At 45.8% G+C, this 24,239-nt stretch overlaps 1 protein-coding gene across 1 annotated transcript in view; it reads left to right on the plus strand.

Annotated features, from left to right (window-relative positions):
- csmd2 (CUB and Sushi multiple domains 2) overlaps nucleotides 1-24,239 on the plus strand; it is a 1,856,113-nt gene that overhangs the window by 1,775,454 nt on the left and 56,420 nt on the right. The window contains exons 62-64 of the mRNA XM_078566065.1: nucleotides 5,622-5,795; nucleotides 17,741-17,914; nucleotides 18,550-18,623. Coding sequence (XP_078422191.1) covers nucleotides 5,622-5,795; nucleotides 17,741-17,914; nucleotides 18,550-18,623 — 422 coding nt within the window. The remainder of the gene's footprint in view (nucleotides 1-5,621; nucleotides 5,796-17,740; nucleotides 17,915-18,549; nucleotides 18,624-24,239) is intronic.

Below are 24,239 nucleotides of genomic sequence, written 5' to 3' on the forward strand. Positions count from 1 at the left end.
CTTTTCTTATCCATTCTATAGTCCCTTTAATTAGAAATACTTCCTTTTTGTCATCCTACCCATTCTCCTGAATTGATTGGGCAGCTCGGTGGAGGCAGGGGGATAGTTGGCTTGCTCAGGTAAAATGTGGGGTGCGGGGGTCACGTAAAATAGGGTGGGTGCCTACCGCACTGCCTTCCCACCCGTCCCCAAGCTCACCCCCACAATGCGCCATATTTAAATAGGTAATCAAGTGTTAATTAGGCTTGTTACCAAGCTAAGTGACCCTGATAATTCGCTGACCATGACATAAAACATTTGCTGTATGTCAGCAGGCAAGAGGGGGCATTCTGATTTTTTAAAAATAGATTCTTCAAAGGGCAGGAAGGAAGGAGTGGTTCTATCTTTGGGACTGCCCTTTTCAGATTAGTAGGTGGCCTCCCCTCTCTTCCTACTGGCCTGCAGCCTTAAATGCACCACTCTGCCCCACCCTCTTCCTAACCTGCCCAAACCCCTCCCGATCAAGTTCCCGGACTTACATGTTTCCAGGGATCCATTGCTCTTGCTCCTTGTTCCCTGTTGCAGTCCTGGCAGTGCCTGCTAACACGATCTTGGCGCTGCTGAAACTGATGGAGGTGCCAGCCAATCAGATTGGCCAGCAACTCCCAAGGGCGAGACTTCCTCCCCAGTGAGGGTCCAAAGTCCCACTTGGCCCTTGTTTATCCTGCCCGCAGCATGTTATGGCGGTAGGGTAGGCTGACAGGGAGTGGGCCAGCTCATCGCTGACTTTACTTGCTGGGGGGGGGGGGGGGGGGGCAATGAGCCATCTGCCCCACTCCCCCGGATTATTCAGCCCATGGTAAAATGAAAATTGGCCAAATTTGAGCAGTGAAAACAAGCAATTATCATCAATTATTTGGGCAAATTGGTTGTCATTACCTGCATTAATATTCAAACATGCACCTAGATAAGCAATGTAACATCACTGCTGACACAAACTGTGGCTCTGGCATTCACCTATTTTATGGGGACCATTCTCTTCCCTTTTACTTGTTTACTGTTTCAAATATATTTCCCTTTAATATATCCACAATAGAGACTGACTTGAACTTCCATCAATTATACAATCAAGCTTAAAAAAAAACATTAACAGACAGGTCCAACATAAGCTTCTCTTAAATAAAAGCAAAAAACTGCGGATGCTGGAAATCCAAAACAAAAACAAAAATACTTGGAAAAACTCAGCAGGTCTGGCAGCATCTGCGGAGAGGAACACAGTCAACGTTTCGAGTCCGTATGACTCTTCAACAGAACTAAGTAAAAATAGAAGAGAGGTGAAGCTAACTTGGACAGAGACTGCAAAAATTGAAATAGCCTTAAGTAAATGGTCCCAATCTGTCACATGCATTGTGGATGCATGTCTTCATAGAGAATCATTCTTTTGGAAATAATTTACTACCTGTGTTTATGGATAAAAATCAGTCCCTCATCGTCCCAGAGCTGTTGATCTCAGAGACCTTACAAACAATATAAGTAGTGCCATCGCCCGGCCCACTGTTATCAGGTAGAGATAAGGAGAGAACCAGGGAAGAAGGTGCCAGTTTGAATTGGGCAAAGTAGTTGAAGAAAGTTGACAGTCTAAACTTGGAGGAATGGGGGATAGTGAGTGAAGACGAATGGCAGCATGAACTGGTGGGGAAAATACAGCGTCGGTGGATGAATAAGGCAACTTGAGAGATAAGGAGAAATCTTCCTGAGTCTGCCAAAGGTGTACTTAATTGTCTCGGTAAAAATCAAGCAAGTCAAAACCAGATTGCCTAGCAACTTCCGAGGGCCTGTAAGTTAATGGAGGAAAATTGATGGGTCCCTTTACAGATGTGTATTCCAACCAGCCTAATTTTACCTTAGTTTGCTGTACTCAGATGATCTGTTGTGCTTGAACACAGACCCAGGAAAATCTTCCTTGAAAATTGCCAGCATGAATTGCAAGGAAGAGGAGTTAAAGATTGGCAACCTAGTCTGGTGGGAGGAAGAAGTCAGATGAGGGAGCAAGGAAGCTGACACAACCAGCCTGAATGAGGGAGTAGGCGGCGGGGTGGGCGCGGGGGTTGGGGGCGAATGCAGAGGAGAGAAGTGCACATGGGAGAGGATGGAAGAGAAATTAGTTTCTGACCACATATCCACTGCAGCACCAAGATAGCTGACTTCCGCCCCGGTAACATCATTAGATTCATCCTGCCTCAGCTATTCCACTGTTGAAACACTCATCGATGCATTTGTTACTTACAGACTTTGCTATTTCAATACACCTCTGGCCAGCCTCCCATCTTAACCCTATTCAAAACTCTGCTACCCATGTTCTAACTTGCAGCAATAAGGCTCATCATCCATCCCCACTGTGCTCACTGACCTACATTGTCTCCCGGTCTGGCATCACGTCAGTTTTAAAATTCTCATCCTTGTTTTCAAATCCTACCATGGCCTGGCGCCCCCCCCCGCCAATCTCTGTAACTTGGTCCGACTATACAACCGTCTGCAATTTCGATGCTACTCCAATTCTGGCCCCTCGCATCTTTCTCCGATTTTAATCTCCATCATTGGTGCTTTCAGCCACCAAGGTCCTAGTTTTTGGGATTCCCTCCCTAAACCTTTCCACCTCATTACCCCTCTCTCCACCTTTTAGGATGTCGCTTAAAATCGAGCTCTTTGACCCAGTTTTTGGCCAGCAGTCCCGATATCTCTTTGGGCAGGATTTTACATCCCACGGGCAGGCATGTGCCTGACACAATCGGGCGTAAAATAGCTTGCGATGACGTCAATCGAGCGTCCCAACTTCATCACGCAATATTTCGGTCGGCGGGCGTGCGTAAGAGTCAGCAGCGCGCCCGCCGACCATTAAGAGGCCTATTAAGGTCCTTGATCAACTAGTTGGCAGCTATTTTTCACTGCCCGTCCAACCTTACAGTTGGCAGGCGGGCGAATCAGTCAGGCGGTCTTTGGTTTTTTTTTATGAAATCTCATCCACGGCCAGGATGAGGTTTCCAGCAGTAATTTTTAAAAAAATAAAAATTTCTACACATCATTTTTAAAATGTCCCTGTTCATGTGACTGAGTCACATGTGGGGACACGTTTCTCTCACATTTAAAGTCTTTATTTTTGTTTCCACAATTCTTCAGCTCCCTGAGGCAACTCTGTGCCCTCAGGGAGCTTTCAGTGCACGCTCCCTTGCGCATGTGCAGACTTTTGTGCTCGCGCTCCAGCACGTCTCCCACCTCCCCCTCCCCCCCCGCCCCCCCAACCCCACAACACCCCAGCATTGCTGAGCTCCTCAGTATGCGTTTCACACTGGCTGGCCGTTAATTGGCCAGCCAGCGTGAAATCGTGGTTGGGGGCTGATCGCGGGTGGCGGACTATTTCCCAGCCGCTCCCTGGCCCACCTGCCGCTCCTGCCCGACCAATGTAAAATCCTGCCCTTTGCATGGTTTGGTGTTAAATTTTGTTTGATAATGCTCCTATGACAGGTCTTGAGATCTTTTACTACATTAAAAGCACTATTTAAATCCAAGTTGTTATTGTTGTTCTTGAAGAGCAACACCATGGCCATAATTTTACACAACTTGACTAGGCGCGCGCCCGACCCGAACTCACGTGAAATCGCACGAGAGGACTTCGGGCGTGCGTCCTGATGCCATGATGCATTCGTGCAATATTATGGTCAGCAGGCATGCGGGGGAGTCGGAAGCACGCCCGCTGACAGTTGAAAGAGCAATTAAGCCTATTAAACATACAATTGTCCCAAATTTTATGTGGCCCGTGCGCTTTTACGTTTGGCGCACAGGCCAACCAGCCGGGCAGCGTTCACGGTTTTTCACCATTCTCAATCCAGGGCGGGATAAAAGGCCCGAATATGTTTGCGGTTTGATGAGTCATGAGTATTGCTGTCAGTTGTCCGCTGTGTCATTATAGATAGTTTTGGGGCATTTTTTGTGTGCTGGTATCCCTCCAACAATTCTGCAGCTCACTGAGGCATCTTCATAGCAGTTGTCAGCCTTCAGGGTGCTCATATGATACCGCCCACCCACACCCTCATTTGTCTCAGCGCCCGCCCTTCCCCCACTCACCCCCACTGCTGAGCGTGTTTCACACTGGCACAGCAGTTAATTGGTCAAAAACAGAATTACCTGGAAAAACTCAGCAGGTCTGGCAGCATCGGTGGAGAAGAAATCAGTTAACGTTTCGAGTCTTCATGACCCTTCGGCAGAACTAATTGGTCAGCCAGCTTGAAATTGCTGTCGGAAGCCAACATAGGGCGGGAGCGGACTTCACATCTGCTTCCGATCCTGCCCATCACGTTCCCACACAAGTAAGATTCAGGCCCGTGAAATGGGAGCAGGCGTCTATTGTTTGATTGTATTTTTGTTATCGGAATGGAATCAGCCAGCAAATGGGATCCAACTGATTGATAACTTTTAAAATTGGCTTTTTGGCTATCAAAATTGCGTTGAACTATTTTGTATTTTTTAATTATTGAGCCTGTGCTGCAGACAAATGAAATTTGCATTTTAATATATTCATTTCATCAGTGAATGCTGCATCAAATAATTTTGCCCTTGGCAGTTTTATGATCAGCATCTGTTGTGCTCCTTGCAGAGCCTTTAGCCTATTCGCTGTATTTATGAAGCTGTTTCACTGGAAATAAACTGTCCAGGTGCCTCTATTCAGTGACTACCTTGGCATTTCCAGATGTGAATTTTCCTTACCCTCTGACTATTTGTGGAGAGGGATCAAGAGAGTTTTCTGTTGGCTGGTAATGTTCTGCAGGGATCTGTTTTGGGTCCCCGTGCTATTTACAATGAAATTATGTGAATGGAAACATCAAAAAAAATTTCTAATGAGACCTATGCTGAGCGGCAAGGTAATGATATTAAGGGTGATTGACAATATTTAAACAGGTTCTGACCGAGTAAGCAGATAGTTAGAGGTGCATTTTAGTGTATCTTGGTATGCAAAATTCAAAAAGTAAAATGGTTTGGGTGTGACTAGTGACTCCATTGCAAGCATCCACTTAATGTGAACTTGTTCTGAACAGGGCTAATGATGGTCCTCAAAGGCACATCGCAATAAGTCAAGTTAGCTAATGTTCTGTAAATAACTGGTAAATCCACACCTGACTATACGTAATTTAAGAAAACTTGATTTGAAAAGGAAATGGATACATTAAAGAGAACTCAGAGACAAGTGATTGAGATGATTCCAGGGTTTAGAAGTCACAATTAGAATCATTGAATGTTAGAAATTCTAACATTGAAGAAGGTTGTTAGGTTCATGCCAATTTCTCAACTGAAGTTATCTTCTCTAATCCCATTTTATTTCTGCCTTTTCTCGCATCCCTTGATATGCTTTATTTTCAAATCCTTGTTCAATTCCCTGTTGAGTTCTGTTTTAAGGGTATGAGTTCCCTCTTTGGTGCTAGGGCGGAGTCTTATGCAAAAGACAGCATCCCTTGTAAGGCAGCACTTAATTACTATGGCATTAGGTTCTCACCTTAACTAATGTTGAACTGCTAATGGTTGAATGCTAGAGTGCAAATGTCATGTTACTGAAGCGGTTGGAGTTTCTCATGAGTACTGCTCTTTTGCAGCGATCACATGTCGACCTCCTTCTAGAATCCTCAATGGAATTGTAGTGGGAACAGACTTCAGCTGGGGAGCCAGCATCAGCTACACCTGTACTGAGGGATACCAGCTGTCATTACCTGCTGTGCTTACCTGCGAGGGGAATGGGACCTGGGCTGGAGAGATTCCACAGTGCTTTCGTAAGTATATCCATGCACACAGAACCACGCTGACTGGTAGTATCAAAAACCTTCAACTAATTTAAAATAACACTGTAAATATATGACAGAACCTAACAAAGAAAATGTTGCCTTTATTATAACTAAAATTAATTCTGGTGAATTTTTACGTTAATCAATATGAGAGATCCTGGCACTCGGAACAATTCTGGCACCAGCTGCACTCACACACAGGTCAGGTACAGAAAGAAAGAACTTACATGACCTCAGGATGCCTTAAAGCACTTTCCAGCTAATGAGGTGCTTTTGAAGTGTAGCCATTGTTGCAACGTCAGAAATACAGCAGCCAATTTGAACACAGCAAGGTCCTACAAACAGCAATTAGGTAAATGACCAGAAAGCGTGTTTTGGTGATTGAGGTGGTGCTGATTGAGGACTAATTATTGGCCAGGAGAACTCCACTGCTCTTTTTTGAATGGTGCCGTGGAATATTGAACTGAGGGTAGAAGGGTCCTTGGTTTAAAGTCGCATCCAAAAGATAGCATGTTCAACAGAGCAGCGGAGGCTTCCTTAGTTTTGTATTGCACCAGAGTGTCAACTGAAATTATGCGCCATGACCTTTCAGAAGCAAGAGTACTCCCACTGAGCCACATACTCCGTGGGTTAGATACAAAGAAAAGCTTGCTTTACCCGAACCAAATAACATACTTTAACCACAACTTCAGAACAGCACTCTCTACTGTAGCATTACAATGCTTCTACTTTGTGGTTCTTCTGAATAAGGCTTCATATTCATTCTGGTTTATGCAAAATTGTGGGCAACCCTTTGTTATGAACCAAAGCCATTAAGAACTGAATTGAAAAATCAATATATTTTCTACTTGTATAGCTCAGTCACAATTTTTAGCTTGTGATCATAAAAATGTCTCTGAGATGTATGCAGAGGAAATTGAGCCATTATTTTATGATTTTCTGTGCCCTTTGATCCAAATGACCCATTAGAGTATTTTTAATAGGAATTTGCTTGTCTGTTCTTTAATTCAGGCATCATATTACTTCTGTGCACTGTACTTACCTTGAGTCCTCTGCCTCAAACAACATTAACTTCTTCATTCGTAAATGCTCTTGCTGTTCAAAGTTTTTGCACAGTATATTGAACCATTACTTGACATTTGAAAATTGGGTGACAGGGTGTTTTTCTCATGGTAAACAAACATGGTCTAGTTTCAACATTGTTCATTTGTTTTAATTCAGAGGATAAAACCAGTGCCTTAAAATCTTGTCAGTGGTTTCCAGAAACTCGTGAGGAGATGGGTTTTCAACACTGGTCTGGGGAAGGGAAGGCAGAAGTAATTTGACACATTCTAATGATATTACAAAACATAGGCATGTCAGAGGCAGTAGCTCTTACTCTCAGTATCAGGAGGATACAAATTGTAGGGGAGGTTGTCAGCTCTGGAGATGGAAGGGGTGTTGGGGGGTGGGGTAACATGTTAATTCCTCCTGGTGACATCATTATTATAGCTTATCAGCTCCCTTTGTTCAACACTTCCAAAATCTCCAAAGTGTTTGGGCCACATGCCAGGTTTAGAGCCTGGGAGGGGATGCTCTTCTACCTATCGGCAGGCTGGCACTGATAGTATCACTGAGCATATAGGCCTGTCAGCAGATTACCAGGCCAGGGCTGCCGAAACAATCAGCCTGGGAGCCCCTTCCTGCTGACCACCTGTTAATGATCATGAGAGACCTTGTTTGGGACTGTTTGAGCCTCCATCCTGAATAAAGCCCCATGGAAACGGGCCTCAGTCTAATTTCCAGTCGTCTGCTGTACTCCTGCCAGATTTTCAATGGGAGTGCAGTGGAAGGATGATAAATTCTCATTCCCTTGGTCTTTGCACTTTGCATGCCTAACTGCTGTTAATTTTTCATTTCATTACTACCAAAAATCTCCTATTTTCTGCAATTTAATGCATACTGTTAATGTTTAAATAATGTTTGCCCTTTCCCTTCTAACCCAGCTGAAATCTGGCCAAGTGGGAAGAAAAATTCAATGGGATATGACTCAATAGGATAACATTACACCCAACATATGTTACATGGATCAGGTGATATTCCTATAATTTGTAGGGAGCTCCCTGTGCCTAATTTACTGCCATGTTCCTTACATTACAACATCAACTCCACTTAGTACTTCATTAGCTGTAAACTGATTTGGGATATCCAGAGTTCATGAAAGATGCCATATAAATTTAAGTTTTTCTTTTAGTGTTAAACTACATGCTCAAACTTCTTCCTTTTGTTCTCTCCTGTCTTCGGGGAACAGCACCTGACTGAATTATGTAATTGCAACAGCTTTGTTTATCGAGTATAAAACCTTTAAATATTTGCTTTGTGCACGGCATATCAAGTGTGTTCTTATTTGGCGCGAAAGGGGAAATGTTTTTACCTTGTCTTTATGGCATGATCTCAAGCTCAGGGGTGCCGTGGTTTCAGAGGCTGCCACTGGAAGTTGACACTTGTGTGTCAACAGTAGCCAAGTGATGAAGTACGACGTCAGGTGAACCATCAATTTTTTTTTTTTTCCGCCCATTAGGAGTTAGGCAGGCTGTCTCCACTCTGTGTTAAGCCTTCAACTCTGCTACTCATCCTAGGAGTAACATTCATACAGTTAGCCCCGAAATAAGATGTTGACACCAGGAAAAGAAACAGAGACAGTTCAGCAAACTACAGAATAAAATGAAGTGATGCGGGGAGAGCGAGGTTAAAACAGCGAGACTTTGGGAGAGAGAGATTAGAACAGAGAGACTTCGGGAGAGAGAGATTAAAACAGAAGACTTCGGGAGAGACAGGTGAAAACAGCAAGATTTCGGGAGAGGTTAAAACAGTAAGAGTGCGAGAGGAGGACCCTGGGACAGGCAGGAAGCAGCAGCTAGAGGATCTAGTCTATCTAGAAAATCTAGTCTATACTCAAGTAGGAGTAAGGGTAAAATAAAAGCAAGGGTTCATATTCTGTTTAGTTAAGATGTGTCTGGGGATCTCAGTCCTGTGATTTGCACATCATGTGCTAAGTGGGAAATCCTAGATACTCCTGGCGGTCTGGATGACCATGTGTGCAGGAGGTGCCTCCGACTGGATCAACTTGGGCTCTGGGTTTTGGAGCTCGAGTGGCAGCTGGGGGCACTACGGTGCATTCTAAAGGCTGAGAAGTTTGTGGATGGCATGTTTCACCCGCAGCTCAAGGAAGTGCAAGCAGTGAGGAAATGGGTGACCGCCAGACAGACGAAGGGAGACGGAGGCAGGTAGTGAGAGAATCCCCCAAGTGCGTCTCACTCGCAAACCATTTTTTGGCCTTGGAAAGTGGTGAGAGTGACGGTTCCTTTGTGGAGGCCAACCAGAGCCAAGGTCATGGCACTGTGGATGGTCCAGCTGCTCGGGGGGAGGAAGAAGTGTGGAAGGGCAATAGTGGTAGAGAATTTGTTAGTGAGGGGAGTAGACAGGCGCTTCTGCGGCTGAAGAGGTGACTCCAGGATGGAATGTTGCCTCCCCCACTCCAGGGTCAGGCATGTCATGGAGCGGCTGCAGGGCATTCTGAAGGGGGAGGGTGAACAGCCTGAGGCCATGGTCCATGTTGGGACCAATGATATAGGAAGAAAGAGAAATGAGGTCCTGCAGACTTTAGAGAGTTAGGTAGGAAATTGAAAAGCCGGACTTCAAAGGTAGTAATATCCGGATTACTCCCAGTGCCACGCAGTAGTGAGTATAGGAACAGAAGGATAGAGCAGATGAATGTGTGGCTGGAGAGATGTTGCAGGAGGGAGGGCTTTAGATTCCTGGGGCATTGGGTCCGTTTCTGGGGGAGGTGGGACCTGTACAAGTTGGACGGGTTACATCTGAACAGGAACGGAACCAACATCCTCGCGGGGAGGTTTGCTAATGCTGTTGGGGTGGATTTAGACTAAATTGGCAGGGTGATGAGATCCTCAAAGGTAGTTCAGAGGGGAGAGAAAAGGAGATGGAATTGGAAGTTAAAACGCTAGTAAATGAGTCTAAAAGGCAGAGGGAACATAGGCTAGATAAGAAAGAAGTGAGTTTAGCAAGGCTAACTGGAATATATTTTAATGCAAGAAGCCTGAGGAATAAGACAGACGAGCTGAGGGCACAGATAGGCATGTGGGAGTATGATGTCATAGCTATGACTGAGACTTGGCTAAAAGAAGGGCAGGATTTGCAGCTCAACATTCCTGGTTCTAGGGTATTCAGACAGGATAGAGAGGGGGATAGAAGAGGAGGGGGGTTTGCAGTATTGATCAAGGAATCAATCATAGCAGTGAGGAGGGATGATATCTTGGAAGGATCATCAAAGGAGGCCATATGGGTAGAAGTAAATAACACAAAAGGGGTAAATACACTGTTGGGTATGTATCTATAGGCCCCCAAACAATCAGAGAGCGATAGAGGATCAAATACGTAATCAAAGAAGTGTAAGAATAATAAGGCAGTAATAGTAGGGGATTTTAACTACCCAAATATTAACTGGGATAGTTTTAGTGTGCAAGGTAGGGAGGGAGCAAAATTCTTAAGTTGCATCCAGGAGAACCTTTTAGCCAGTACGTAGAAAGGCCAACAAGGGAGGGCAGTTCTGGACCTAATATTCGGAAATGAGCCTGGGCAGATGGAAGGCGTGTCGGCAGGGGAGCATTTTAGAGATAGTGACCATAACTCAGTTAGATTTAGGATAGTTATGAAAAAGGATAAGGTTGGGCTGGGAATAAAAGTTTTAAATTGGGGAAAGGCTAATTTTACTAAGGTGAGATGTGATTTGGCCCAAGTGGACTGGGAGCAGCTACTTGCAGATAAAACTGTGTCAGAGCAGTGGGAGGCATTCAAGGAGGAAACAGTGAGAGTACAGGGCAAATATGTTCCTGTAAAGACAAAGTGGGGGACCAAGTCTGGAGAACCCTGGATGTCAAGGGACATAAAGGTTAGGATTAAGGAAAAAAGAGAAGCTTATGGCAAGGGCTCAATACAGCAGAGCCCTTAGAGGAGTCTAAAAAGTGCAGAGGGGAACTTAAAAAGGAAATTAGGAAAGCTAGGAGAGTGCAAGAGAGAAAGCATTGGTGGGTACAATAAAGGAAAACCCAAAGGGTTTTTAAAATATATGAAGACCAAGAGAATTACTAGAGAAAGAATAGGGCCAATTAAAGACCGTAGAGGTCATCTGTGTGTGGACCCGAAAGATGTGGGTGCAGTCCTCAATGAATACTTTGCATTGGTCTTGACAATGGAAAAGGACGATGCAAGTATAGACATCATTGTCGAGGACTGTGAAATATTAGAGTAAATTAACATGGAGAGAGAGGAGGTACTAGTGGGTTTAGCAGCCTTAAAAGTGGATAAATCCACAGGCCCGAATGAGATGTATCTCAGGCTGTTGAGGGAGGCAAGGGAGGAGATATCAGGGGCCATGGCAGAAATTTTCAAATCCCCTCTTGCCATAGCTGAGGAGCCAGAGGACTGGAGGACTGCTAATGTTGTCCCATTATTAAAAAAGGGAGGAAGGGAAAGACCAGGGGCAGAATTTTCTCTTCGGCATGCAGGGGCAGACCCTGCACGCCAACACGTTAAACGTGGTGACATCGGATGTGTGTCCCGACGTCACTGCGCGTCATTCTGATCTTCCTTTCGGCGGGCACAAACCCGCCGAACTCTCAAAGGCCTGTTAAGGCCATTAGGAGAATAATTTAAATAATTGACAGGGCTGCCCGTCCAACCTTAAGGTTGGCGGCAGGTGAAGAGCCCAACCCAAGCGGCCTTCGCGTTTTTCATGAAACCTCGTCCACGGGCGGGATGAGGTTTCATGAAGGTTTTAAATTAATAAACATTTTTCACAAATTTCATAAACATGTCCCAGCTCATGAGGGGACATGCCTAAATAATTTTAATCTGTCTGTATTTTAAACTTTCTATGTGAAGTTAATTTCCCTGAGGCAGCTCCGTGCCTCAGGGAGATTTCTGCACTCTTTCGCGATCATGCGCGAAAGAGCACAGGCCCCGGCTCTCCCTCCTCCCCCCCGCCTGCACAAGTAGCGCTGAGCATTACCGAGCGTGCGTCACACTGGGCAGGCCTTAATTGGCCCGCCCACATAAAATGGCAGCGTGCAGCCGATCACGGGCGGCGATCAGCTCCGCACCCGCTCCCGACCAGCCCACCCGACAGGATGAAGATTCTGCTCCAGGAAATTACAGGCCAGTCAGTCTAACCTCGGTGGTGGGGAAGTTACTAGAAAGAATTCTGAGGAACAGAATATATCTGCACTTGGAAAGAGACCAATTAATAAGGGATAGTCAACATGGACTTGTTAAGGGAAGGTCGTGTTTGAAAAATTTAATTTAATTTTTTGAGGAGGTAACCAGGACTACTGTTGATGCATTTGATGTGGTCTACATGGACTTTAGCAAGGCTTTTGATAAGGTGCCTCATAGCAGACTGGTCAAGAAAGCTAGAGCCCATGGGACCCATGGCAAAGTGGCACGTTGGATCCAAAATTGGCTGAGAGACAGGAAGCAGAAGGTGATGGTAGAGGGATGTTCCTGCGACTGGAAGGCTGTTTCCAATGGGGTTCCGTAGGGCTCGGTGCTGGGCCCTTGCTGCTTGTGGTGTACATAAATGATTTGCACTTAAATGTAGGTGGTATGATCAAGAAGTGCGCGGATTACACGAAAATTGGTAGGGTGGTAAATAGTGAGGAGGATGGCCGTAAACTGCAGGAGGATATAAATGGACTGGTCAGGTGGGCAGAGCAGTGGCAAATGGAATTCAACATGGAAAGGTGTGAGGTAATACACTTGGGGAGGGCTAACAAGGCAAGGGATTACACTATGAATTGTAGGACCCTGGAAAGTACTGAAGAACAGAGGGACCTTGATGTGCGTATTCACAGATTCCTGAAGGTAGCAGTGCAGGTAGACAATGTGGTTGAGAAGACATATGGGATACTTGCCTTTATTAGCCGAGTCATAGAATACAAGAGCAGGGAAGTTATGATGGACCTGTATAAAACGCTGGTTAGACCACAACTGGAGTACTGCATGCAGTTCTGGTTACCACATTATAGGAAGGATGTGATAGCACTGGAGAGGGTGCAGAGGAGATTTACCAGGTTGCTGCCTGGGCTGGAAGGTTTGAGCTATGAGGAAAGATTGGATAGGCCGGGGTAGTTTTCCTTGGAGCAGCGAAAGTTGAGAGGAGACCTGATAGAGATGTATAAGATTATGAGGGGCATAGATTGGATTGATAGGAAGCACTTTTCCCATTAGTATAAGGGTCAATAACCAGGGACCATAGATTTAAGGTAAGAGTTAGAAGGCTAAGAGGAGAGTTGAGGAGAAATTTTTTCATCCAGAGGGTGGTGGGAGTCTGGAACTCACTGCCTCAAAGGGTGGTTGAGTCAGAAACTCTCGTAACACTTAAGAGGTATTTAGATATTCACTTGCTTTGTCATAGCCTCCAGGGCTATGGGCCAAGCGCTGGAAAATGGGATTAATGGAGTCCGATATTTGTTGGCTGGTGTGGACACGATGGACCAAATGGCTTCCTTCTGTGCTGTTTTTTGCCTGTCACTCTACTGCACCAGCTGTGTTTTGCTGAGACCCAGGAATTCAGGCTCAAGGAAGGCAGGAAGACCGAGGGTTTACATACAAATCTGCTGTTTTTTACGAGTCTATGAGTGCCAAAATATCTGTACACCTCTGTGTGCTGACAAATCATCCAGAATGATTAGTGACTAATTAAGCCTAGGCCCAAAAGAAAGTACTCCAGTTATGTGTGTCATGGGGGAGATGGTGGTGTAGTGGTGTTGTCACTGGACGAGTAATCCAGAGACCCAAGATAAAGCCCTGGGGACCCAGGTTCAAATCTCACCACTACTGTCCTTTAGGGGAAGAAACCTGCTGGTCTGGTCTGGTCTGGCCTACATGTGACTCCAGATCCACAGCAATGTGGTTGGCTCTTAAATGGCCTAGTCAGCCACTTAGTTCTCAAGGGCAATTAAGGATGGGCAATAAGTGCTGGCCTAGCCAGCAACATCCCTCTTCCATGAACGAATAAAAAAAAACGCAAGCTTGTCTTCTGGCCTTCAGTCATTTCCTGATGTCTGGGAGGTTTCATATACAGTTTTCTTCATTGCAATAATAGATCGACTCCTACTCAGAAATCCAGTGCCAACACTATGACATCTGTTACTTCTGAGCAACTCCTGGAGATCTTAAACATGGATCACCAAATCCCAGGACCAGTGGCCCAATCTAGCTGCTACCCAACCAAGCAATTCCTGATCAAAGAAAATGTGTTTCCTCCCCATGGTGATGTAACCAGCTGCCAACACCTGAAGTGTTGGTGGGGAATAAATACCCGCTCCCTTTCTCAGTGGAATCCAATAGATTGATAAGCAATTGATGTGCCACCACCCCTTCCCACCTGCCCTGTCAGGACCCGCAAGAATTGTGGATTCCTGAAGAGATCCCAACTGCAGGGAGAGAAACAGAAACAAAAACAATGCTGTTGACTGTCAACCCCTGTACATCGAAATGATATATGAATGCGTGGCACGTGTTTAAAAAAACACTTTGAAGAATTTCAGCCCTAGGTGTCCAGTTTTGACAGGTCTGAAGGATAAGGGTTGGCTACAGCAGTTTATTTTTGTTGCTTAAGTATTGTTTACTGATTTCTCCTGCATGTTAGGCAGTTCAGGATCAAAATGCCTCCACATGAATCCAGCTTGGATGGTAATTGCAATTGTGCCTTCAGCTCACATGTGACCTGCATGAAAGAGTTTCAGATGAGGAGGAGGCACCAAGCCACACATGGCTTTAGAAGTGCTTGTGCAACTTACCAGTAATAATTCATTCCATGGCTTATATCAAATCACTTTGTTAAAGGTGCCATGTTGATTTTACTGAATTAAAACAGCTCCATTTCTGAACATGGAGCCTATGCAATTCACCACTTCCCCCCACCCCACTCCAGATTTGGTCATAGAATAGCCCTAATAGGGAAGGAAGAGGAATTTGGGCAAGAACCCATTTCCACCCCTACGTGATCTCTGAGAAATTCTGATGGGAGCATTGCATGTTTTTTTCTATTCACACCAACTGCCCCTCACCTCCACTCCTGCTTCCTGGTAAACACATTTGGGGCTGGATCTGGCGGAACACTGGGCTACACCAGAATTCCTGCCGGTTCAGCTTATCACATGATCAATTTGTAAGTATGCCTGTCTGAAGCAGATGCACTTGCTTTACACTGGCCACAAGCGGGCCTGAGAATTCCATGGGCAACATTTTCCCCCTGTTGGGGTGGGGGGGGGGGTGGGGGTGGGGACGTGCGGGAGTGGGCAGGCGCGGGCGGGCGAGCTTCTGATTGGCGCCCTTGGTCGGGGGTACACCACCATTTTACGTGGGTGGGCCAATTAAGGCCTGCCCAGCGTGACGTCCGCCAGGAAGCGTTATGCGCTCCCTGTGTGGGCGGAGGAGGGAGTGCGCTCTTTAGCGCATACACGTGGAAGAGCGCACAAATCTCCCTGAGGTGAAGTGCTGCCTCAGGGCGATCGGCTCACATGTTAAACTTTAAATAAAGCTGAGAAAAAAATTTCCATGCCATGTCCCCTCATGTGACACTGTCCACATGCCGATAACTTTTATTTTAAAATATTGTGAGATATTTAAGTCTTCATGAAACCTTATCCCACCCATGGATGAGGTTTCATGTTTATCCAGAAGCCCGCCTGGGCTCCCAACCTGCCCGCCAACCTTAAGGTTGGTCGGGCAGGTCCATTAATGACTTCAGCTACTTTGTTAATGGCCTTAATAGGCTGTTGACAGGTCAGCGGGTGTGCAGCCGACTCGGGTGTGCGCCCGCCGAACTGAAAGTCTGGACAACGCGCCGTGACATCGGGACGTAAGACCGACATCACCCCATGTCAGCGATCGAGCCCCGCCCCCGCTCGCTGACCGGAAGATACAGCCCCATATCCCAATGGTAATTGCCATTAAGGAAGCAGCAAATCAGCAGTGAGGTACTTTATAATGCAGCCTGCACTTTAAATTTTGGACTTGGATAACATGCCAAACTTCTCTGCACCCACTGACAGAACAGCAGGGTTTCCAATTGAAATTCTACTGTTCCTGGAGGACAGGGGCCTCAGTAGGGTTGTTAGTGATATAGAAACTGCTTCCGTTATACAAATGAACTCATTCCTAGGTTTTGGAATGGGGTCAGGACCAAGATAGATCAATGGTTTGTATATGCTGCAATGAAACAGGGTTTATAGGATGCTCTAAATCAAGGATAGGTTTGAAAGGCTAATGCAAATAGACTGTCCTTAAGAGCATTCATGGCAGGATACTGACACACAGCAAAAAAATTTCCTGAGTAACTTGAGAGACTGCAGGAACCTAGGCTATTAAACCTTGAAAGGAGATGACTAAAATGGGAATATGACAAAATTAAAGCATTGTTATTGATTTTGAATTGGATAGCCCATTTAATCCAACATTTTAAAACACACAGCTGTGGATGTCCCCATCCTAACTTAATGCAAATGTTTGTTCAGTTATCTTTGGGCAAATTTGCTCGAGGGAGGCACATAGCCACATAATTCAAATGTAAACATGCTGTGTGATTCGTTCTACGTGCAAGACTGGCACTCCTATTAAACTGAGTTGACAATTACTTGTATCTAACAATCTCCAAGAAATCCTATTTATATAAGTTGAACTGTCCAAATCAGGGAATGGATTTGGAACCTTCAGAGAGATGGGCCAAGCCAGTTAGCTCCCACAGCTGGAAAATATATTCAAAAATAACTGTGTACTTAAAAATTAATGACAAAATTATAGCATGGCTCAAAGATTGTGTTCATTCATTGTGTTTTTCCTGGATTGGTATAATATCTACTGTAAATATAGACGTTTATTATATTACTGTCACGACCTGTAGTTCAAGAAATTTGCTTGTTGGTGTCTGCTATGCTTTCATGCCACTTCTCAAAGGCAGAAGAAATCTTCAAAGGAAACATGTGATAAATCCAGTAGCTAAAGAAATTTACAGAAAGTTTTCCATTTGTTATCCTGAGCTCCCGAGCTGAAACCTGCCAATGTCTTGACTAATTTTTAACACTTTTGAGACCATAGGGAGCTAAGGCTCATTTATGGAAATAATATAACATATAAAAGCTCAAGTATATGGAGTAATGGAACAGAAAAGGCCCAAGGACATAATGGGAACCTCACTGAGGTACATCGAATAGTGGAAAGTAAATCTGAAAAATTACTCCAAATTAAAACAGAATGTCAGAACAAAGAAGAGCAATCTCAAACTGGCAGAATAACAATTTGGACTGATATCAGGAACTACACACAAAGAATGATCAGCTCATAGAATAGACTTCTGATTAATGTAGGAAAGAAAAAAATCCTTATTCATTGAAGAACCACTTGGTTGCTATGATAGGAGACTGGACGATTTTTGGGATGGAGGAGCTAGTTTGAGTACCTATTGTTGCTTTCTTCTGACTTGTCACCTTGTAATGACAGTGCACAATCTTGACACTGTCAAGGGCACTAAAGATGGTCTTCGTATAAGGCACTGAAGCACATAGTTGACAGACTATTAGATCCTTAAAAAGGGATTAGCTTAAACTGCAACTCTGTACTTCAGTGGATGTTCCTCATCAGAATCAGAGCCCTCTAAGACTCATATCTCCTACTCTTTGATAGTCAGCTCCCTTTCCTAGCCTTGAGATGCAAGCCCAGCTAGATCAATGCTTAAGACAGGCAGGATGATATTTTTCTTAGCCCAAGCATAACCTAATAGTAGCCAAATGTACAATTTCAAAGATGAACATCTAAGTGATTGTGTTTTCTTAGTACTGATTTTTGTCTTTCGCCCGTCACTCTACTGCTCTTAGCTGTGTTTTGCGGAGACCCAGGAATTCCGGCTCAAGGAAGGCGGGAAGACCGAGGGTTTACATACAAATCTGCTGTTTTCTTCACCTGTAATCCGCCATTGGTACTAGTGGGATCATCCCGAAGGTTTTGCCAGTCTGATGGTGTCTGGAGTGGAACCCAGCCAACCTGTATGGGTAAGTGGGAAATGTTTCTCTGCAAAAGTTTTATTCAGTAAGAGACTCAACTTGGAGACAAAACATTGCCTGGACCATATTGTTAAATTTGTGGCACCAGCAGAAACTGATTGCCCAATGTGCTCACCAATAACATTTTATTATATTTAAGTGATTCGAGATATCTGGTGAATGTGAAAGGCACAATATAAATGCAAGTCTTTGTTTTTTACCTCTCAACTGTAAGCCTGTCAATGCCAAGAAAGTGTGTAGGAAACATGTACCTATGATTTCCGATGCTGAGTGATTATGAGAGGGTCTTGAAGTAACCTCTATCTTATGATTTTCTTATGGTCTTCTTCCCATGTCCTCAGAAGCAGTGCCAGATGGCTACTGATTCAATAAGCAGGAATGATGCAAGGGAACTGTATGGTCTGATTCTTCAAATTTCACTCCCCTACCTCTTACTGTTGTGTCTCCTTAGTCTTTTAAGTTGCAATACCCTACAGTTTCCTTGCAAACTCCAAATTTACCAGGTTGCAGCACCAGAATGAAAAATTGTTGTGCTTCATTCTCATGTGTTTCTTTTTCAAATTTTGATTTGAATATTGAATGATATTGAGTAGCACATTAATCTCATGTTTGTTTCTCATAAGATTCAACACACACCACTTGTGTTGACCCAGGTGTACCCATTTTTGGAATACAGAACAATTCCCAAGGTTACCAGGTGAGTGGTACACTGACACAGTTAAATATCATACAGTATTTACCAGTTTAAGCAGAGTGGCTGTACTCACTAACACGCCAATGTTTAGTTTTGGAGTGCAAAGACAGACAATTATAGTCATTATAGAAAGACAACCTGCTGGTAACTGGAGTGGAACCCAGACAAATTGTAAACGTAAATGATGGGAAATGTTTCTCTGCAAAAGCTTCATTCACTGAGAGATTCAACTTGGGAGACCAAACATTGCCTGGACCATATTGTTAGAATTATGGTACTAGCTTCTGATGAAGGTTTAAAATGATAAGGCTGTGAAGAACAACGGCATATATTGGTATATATATAACAACAGCATATGTTGGCATATCAGCTTTAATATTAAATATTTTCACTCGTTAGTGAGATGTGGGCGTCTCTGGCAAGGCCAGCATTTATTGCCCTTGAGAAGGTGATGATGAGTTGCCTTCCTGAACTACTGCAATCTGTGTGGCGTGGGTACTCTCACAATGCTGTGAGGCAGGGACAGTGAAGGAATGGCAATATAGTTACAAATCAGGACGGTAAGTGACTTGGAGGGGAACTTGCAAGTAATGGTGTTCCCATACCTATGCTGCCTTTGTTTTTCCAGGCCAAAGAGGTTGCGGGCTTGTGAGGTGCAGTTGAAGAAGCAGTGCATGGGTGATGGAGGGAGTGAGGGGGAAATTTTGCATTTTTTATTATTCATTCAAGGGATGTGGGCTTCGCTGGCCAAGCCAGCATTTATTGTCCATCCCTAGTTGCCCTTGAGAAGGGGTGAGCTGCCTTCTTGAACTGCTGCAGCCCATGTGGTGTAGGTACACCCACAGTGCTGTTAGGGAGGGTGTTCAGGATTTTGACTCAGCGACAGTGAAGGAATATAGTTCCAAGTCAGGGTGGTGTATGACTCGGAGGGGAACTTGCAGGTGATGGTGTTCCCATGCTTCTGCCACCCTTGTCCTTCGATGTGGTAGAGGTCGTGGGTTTGGAAGATGCTGTTGAAGGAGTTTTGATGAGTTGCTTCAGTTCCTTCAGTTGTAGATGAGGCTGCTGTGAATTTCTTGCATATTCAGTTTTTATTTCACTGTCTATTACTGCACAGTGACTTTACTTGTAATTATTATTTCTCTGGATGTGGGCATGATGCACAAGGGCGGTATTGATTGCTCAACCCTGGTTGTCCTTGAGAAGGTGGTAGCAGGCCATCTTCTTTAGCCACTGCAGGGTGACAGATTTTCATCCCTTAAGGACCAATTGGGATTTTACGACAATCCAATGTTTTCATAGTTACTGCTAGCTTTTTAACTGCCAGATTGTTTGAACTGAATGTAAATTCTCAAACTGTGGTGTTTGAGCTCTCATTTTCTTGATTATTCACCCAGTATTCTGGATTAGTATCCCAGTAACATAACCACTACGCCACTGTACTGTGCATAATAATGATGGAGGTATATATAATATTATTATTATTATTATCTGTTAAAAAGACATATAGGACCCTCGGCTTTATAAATAGAGGCATAAAATACAATAGCAAGGAAGTCATGATGAACCTTTATAAAATACTGGTTCAGCCTTAACTGGAGGATTGTGGGCAATTCTGGGCACTGCACCTTAGGAAGGATATGAAGACTTTAGAGAGGGTGCAGAAAAGAGTCATGAGAATGGTTCCAAGGGTAAAGGACTTCAGTTACACGAATGAAATAGAGAAGCTGGTGCACTCAGGTATAATTTGAATTTTAATGATGCGATGAATCACAAGTACCGTTGAACCACCTCTCTGGCACTGAAAAATTAATTTTACAACTGTCACTTTAGCATTTAATTTGTGGTAGAAGACTTTTCTTTTAGAATGTCTTTTCTACTTTTTCGATATCTCTCTTAACCTTCCTCTCTTAATCCCTTCATTCTTTCCCTCTCTTTATTTCACTTTCTGAACATGATTTAAATTTAATTTGTACTTCATAGTTTATACTTCCTAGTTTCTACTCTGCATGCCTCATTGAGGATTTTTCAATCTGTTTGGTTGGAGGGCTACACTGTTGCTTGCTCTACTCACACATGCCCTGTGGGGGGAGGGGGGCTGGTGCTGGTGTTGCTGTGCTGGATCACATTTTTTTTTTTTTGTAAAAATATACTTTATTCATAAAAAATCTTCAATCACATTCAAAACCATTTCAAAAACAACATTACAAGGGTACAATCCAGGTTAAACTTTTACAAAATGTATCACCAGGTGCATCAGTACAAACAATATTACAATCATTTACAGCCTTTCATTTTGATCTGTACAGCCCGAGGGGCTCTGAACAGTTCCCAGTCTCTCGGTGCGCTGTGGTAGAAAGGTCTTAGACAGCGACCCTTCCCCATTGCGCCTTTGCGGCAGCTGCCCCAAGCTTTAGTGCGTCCCTCAGCACGTAGTCCTGGACTTTGGATTGTGCCAGTCCGCAACAATCGGTCGGGGACAACTCTTTGCGCTGGAAGACCAACAAGTTTCGGGCAGACCAAAGCGCGTCTTTCACCGAGTTGATGATCCTCCAGCTGCAGTTGATGTTTGTCTCGGTGTGTGTCCCTGGGAACAGCCCGTAGAGCACAGAGTCCTGTGTCACAGAACTGCTCGGGATGAACCTCGACAGCAACCACTGCATCTCTCTCCAGACTTTCTTTGCAAAGGCACAATCCACAAGGAGGTGAAAAACGGTCTCTTCCCCACCACAGCCACCTCGAGGGCAACGTGCAGAGGGGGTGAGCCTCCTGGCGTGTAGGAAGGATCTGACGGGGAGGGCCTTTCTCACCACCAGCCAAGCTACGTCTTGGTGCTTGTTGGAAAGTTCTGGCGATGAGGCATTCTGCCAAATGACTTTGACAGTCTGCTCGGGGAACCATCCCACAGGGTCCACCCTCTCCTTTTCCCTCAGGGCCTCTAGGACGTTACGTGCTGACCACTGCCTGATGGACTTGTGGTCAAAGGTGTTTTTCTGCATCAATTTTTCCACCAGGGACAGGTGGTACGGCACGGTCCAACTACTTGGAGCGTTCCGCGGCAGCGTGGCCAGACCCATCCTTCGCAACACCGGGGACAGGTAGAACCTCAGCACGTAGTGACACTTGGTGTTTGCGTACTGAGGGTCTACGCACCGCTTGATGCAGCCGCACACAAAGGTGGCCATCAGTATGAGGACGATGTTGGGCACGTTTTTTCCCCCTTTATCTAGAGGCTTGTACATCGCGTCCCTGCGGACACGATCCATTTTCGACCTCCAGATAAAGCGGAAGATGGCTCGAGTGATCGCCGTCGCGCAGGAGTCTGGAATGGGCCAGACCTGCGCCACGTACAGCAACAGCGAGAGTACCTCACACCTGATGACCAGGTTCTTTCCCGCAATGGAGAGGGAGCGTCGCTCCCACATGCCCAGTTTCCTTTTCACCATAGCCACTCGCTCCTTCCAGTTTCTAACGCATGCCCCGGTCCCTCCGAACCATATCCCCAGCACCTTCAGGCCGTCAGCCCTGACAGTGAAGGGGACAAAGGATCGGTCAGCCCAGTTCCCAAAGAACATGGCCTCGCTCTTCCCACGATTTACCTTGGCTCCCGAGGCCAGTTCGAACTGGTCGCAGATGTGCATCAGTCTGCGCACCGACAGCGGATCCGAGCAGAAGACGGCGACGTCATCCATGTACAGGGAGGCCTTTACCTGAGTGCCTCCACTGCCTGGGATCGTCACTCCTCTTATGCCCGGATCCTTCCTGATGGACTCGGCAAAGGGTTCTATGCAACACACGAAAAGGACAGGCGAGAGAGGACAGCCCTGCCTGACTCCAGATTTAATCGGAAAGCTATCTGTTTCCCACCCATTGATTGAGACTGCGCTACTGATGTTAGTGTAGAGCAGTTGGATCCAATTTCGAATTCCCTCCCCAAACCCCATTTTGGAGAGCACATCCCCCATGTAGGTGTGCGATATTCTGTCAAAGGCCTTCTCCTGATCCAAGCTGATGAGGCAGGTATCCACACCCCTGTCCTGTACATAGGCAATCGTATCCCTGAGCAGCGCCAGGCTGTCAGAGATCTTCCTGCCTGGCACAGAGCAGGTCTGGTCAGGGTGAATCACCAATTCCAGAGCGGATTTGACCCGGTTGGCGATGACCTTGGACAGAATCTTATAGTCCACATTCAACAGTGAAATGGGTCGCCAATTTCTAATTTCCTCCCTTTCCCCCTTGTGCTTGTAGATGAGGGTGATGATGCCTTTCCTCATGGATTCTGACATACTACCGGCCAGGAGCATACTCTCGTACACCCCTAGCAGGTCTGGGCCGATCAAGTCCCACAGAGCCGAATACAACTCCGCCGGCAAGCCGTCGCTTCCGGGGGTTTTACTCTTCTCGAAGGACTCGAGGGCCTTAGTCAGTTCATCAGGAGTTAGCGGTTTGTCCAGGCTCTTCCGCGTACTGTGGTCTAAGACCTCCGTGATAGAGGACAGGAAGGACTGGGAGGCCGTGCTGTCCGTGGGCTTCACGTCATACAATCCGGCATAAAAGGATTTGCTGATCCTCAGAATGTCGGACCGTGATGACTTTACTGAGCCGTCTTCTTCCTTCAGGCTGCTGATCACAGAGCGCTCTCTGTGTACCTTTTGGAAGAAGAAACGTGAGCACGTCTCATCCTGCTCCACGGAGCGGACTCTGGAACGGAAGATGATCTTGGAGGCCTCCGAGGCAAAGTGCGAGGCTTGCTGGCCCTTCACCTCTTGGAGCTCCTCCTTGACATCGACCCCCATCGACTGCAGCCGGAGCAGATTCTGCATGTTTTTCTGGAGTCGGGACATTTCCCTCTGTTCCTTTCTAGCTTTCTGGGTGCCTTTGAGGATGAAAAACCTCTTGATGCTTCCCTTGATCGCTTCCCACCAGTGTGTCAGGGACTCAAAGAGGGGTTTCACGGTTCTCCAACCTTTGTAATCCCTCTTGAGCTCCTCAATGTTCTCTGGGGTCAGCAGTTGCACATTTAGCTTCCATGCCCCCCTGCCCACCCTCAGGTCCTTCTCCAAGTGGCAGTCCGCCAGTAGGAGGCAGTGGTCAGAGAAGAACACCGGCTTGACCTCGGTGGATCTGACTGTGAATGCACAGGACACAAACAGGAAGTCTATCCTGGAACGAATGGACCCGTCTGGCCGCGACCAGGTGTATCTACGCTGCGCTCCGTCTGCAGGGTTGCTGAAGACGTCGTGCAGCTTGGCATCCTTAACTGTTTCCATCAGGGATCTGGACGTAGCGTCCAATCTGCTTCCGGCCCTGCCGGATCGTCCAGCCGCATCGATGATGCAGTTGAAGTCCCCGCCCAGAATGACCGGCCTGGAGGTCGCCAGCAGCAGTGGGAGCTGCTGAAAAACCTCCAGCCGCTCAGCCCCTTGTGCCGGGCCATACACGTTAATTAACCGGAGTGGAGCGTTCTTGTACATTACGTCTGCTACGAGGAGTCGCCCGCCCACCACCTCCTTGACCTCGGAGACGGTGAAGTTGCCTCCCCGCAGCAGAATACCCAGGCCGGAGGAACGAGAGTCGTTTCCGCCCGACCAGATCGATGGCCCATGGGACCACCATCGT

This window comes from Cetorhinus maximus, chromosome 21 (genome assembly GCF_964194155.1).
Source record: "Cetorhinus maximus chromosome 21, sCetMax3.hap1.1, whole genome shotgun sequence".
NCBI lineage: Eukaryota > Metazoa > Chordata > Chondrichthyes > Lamniformes > Cetorhinidae > Cetorhinus > Cetorhinus maximus.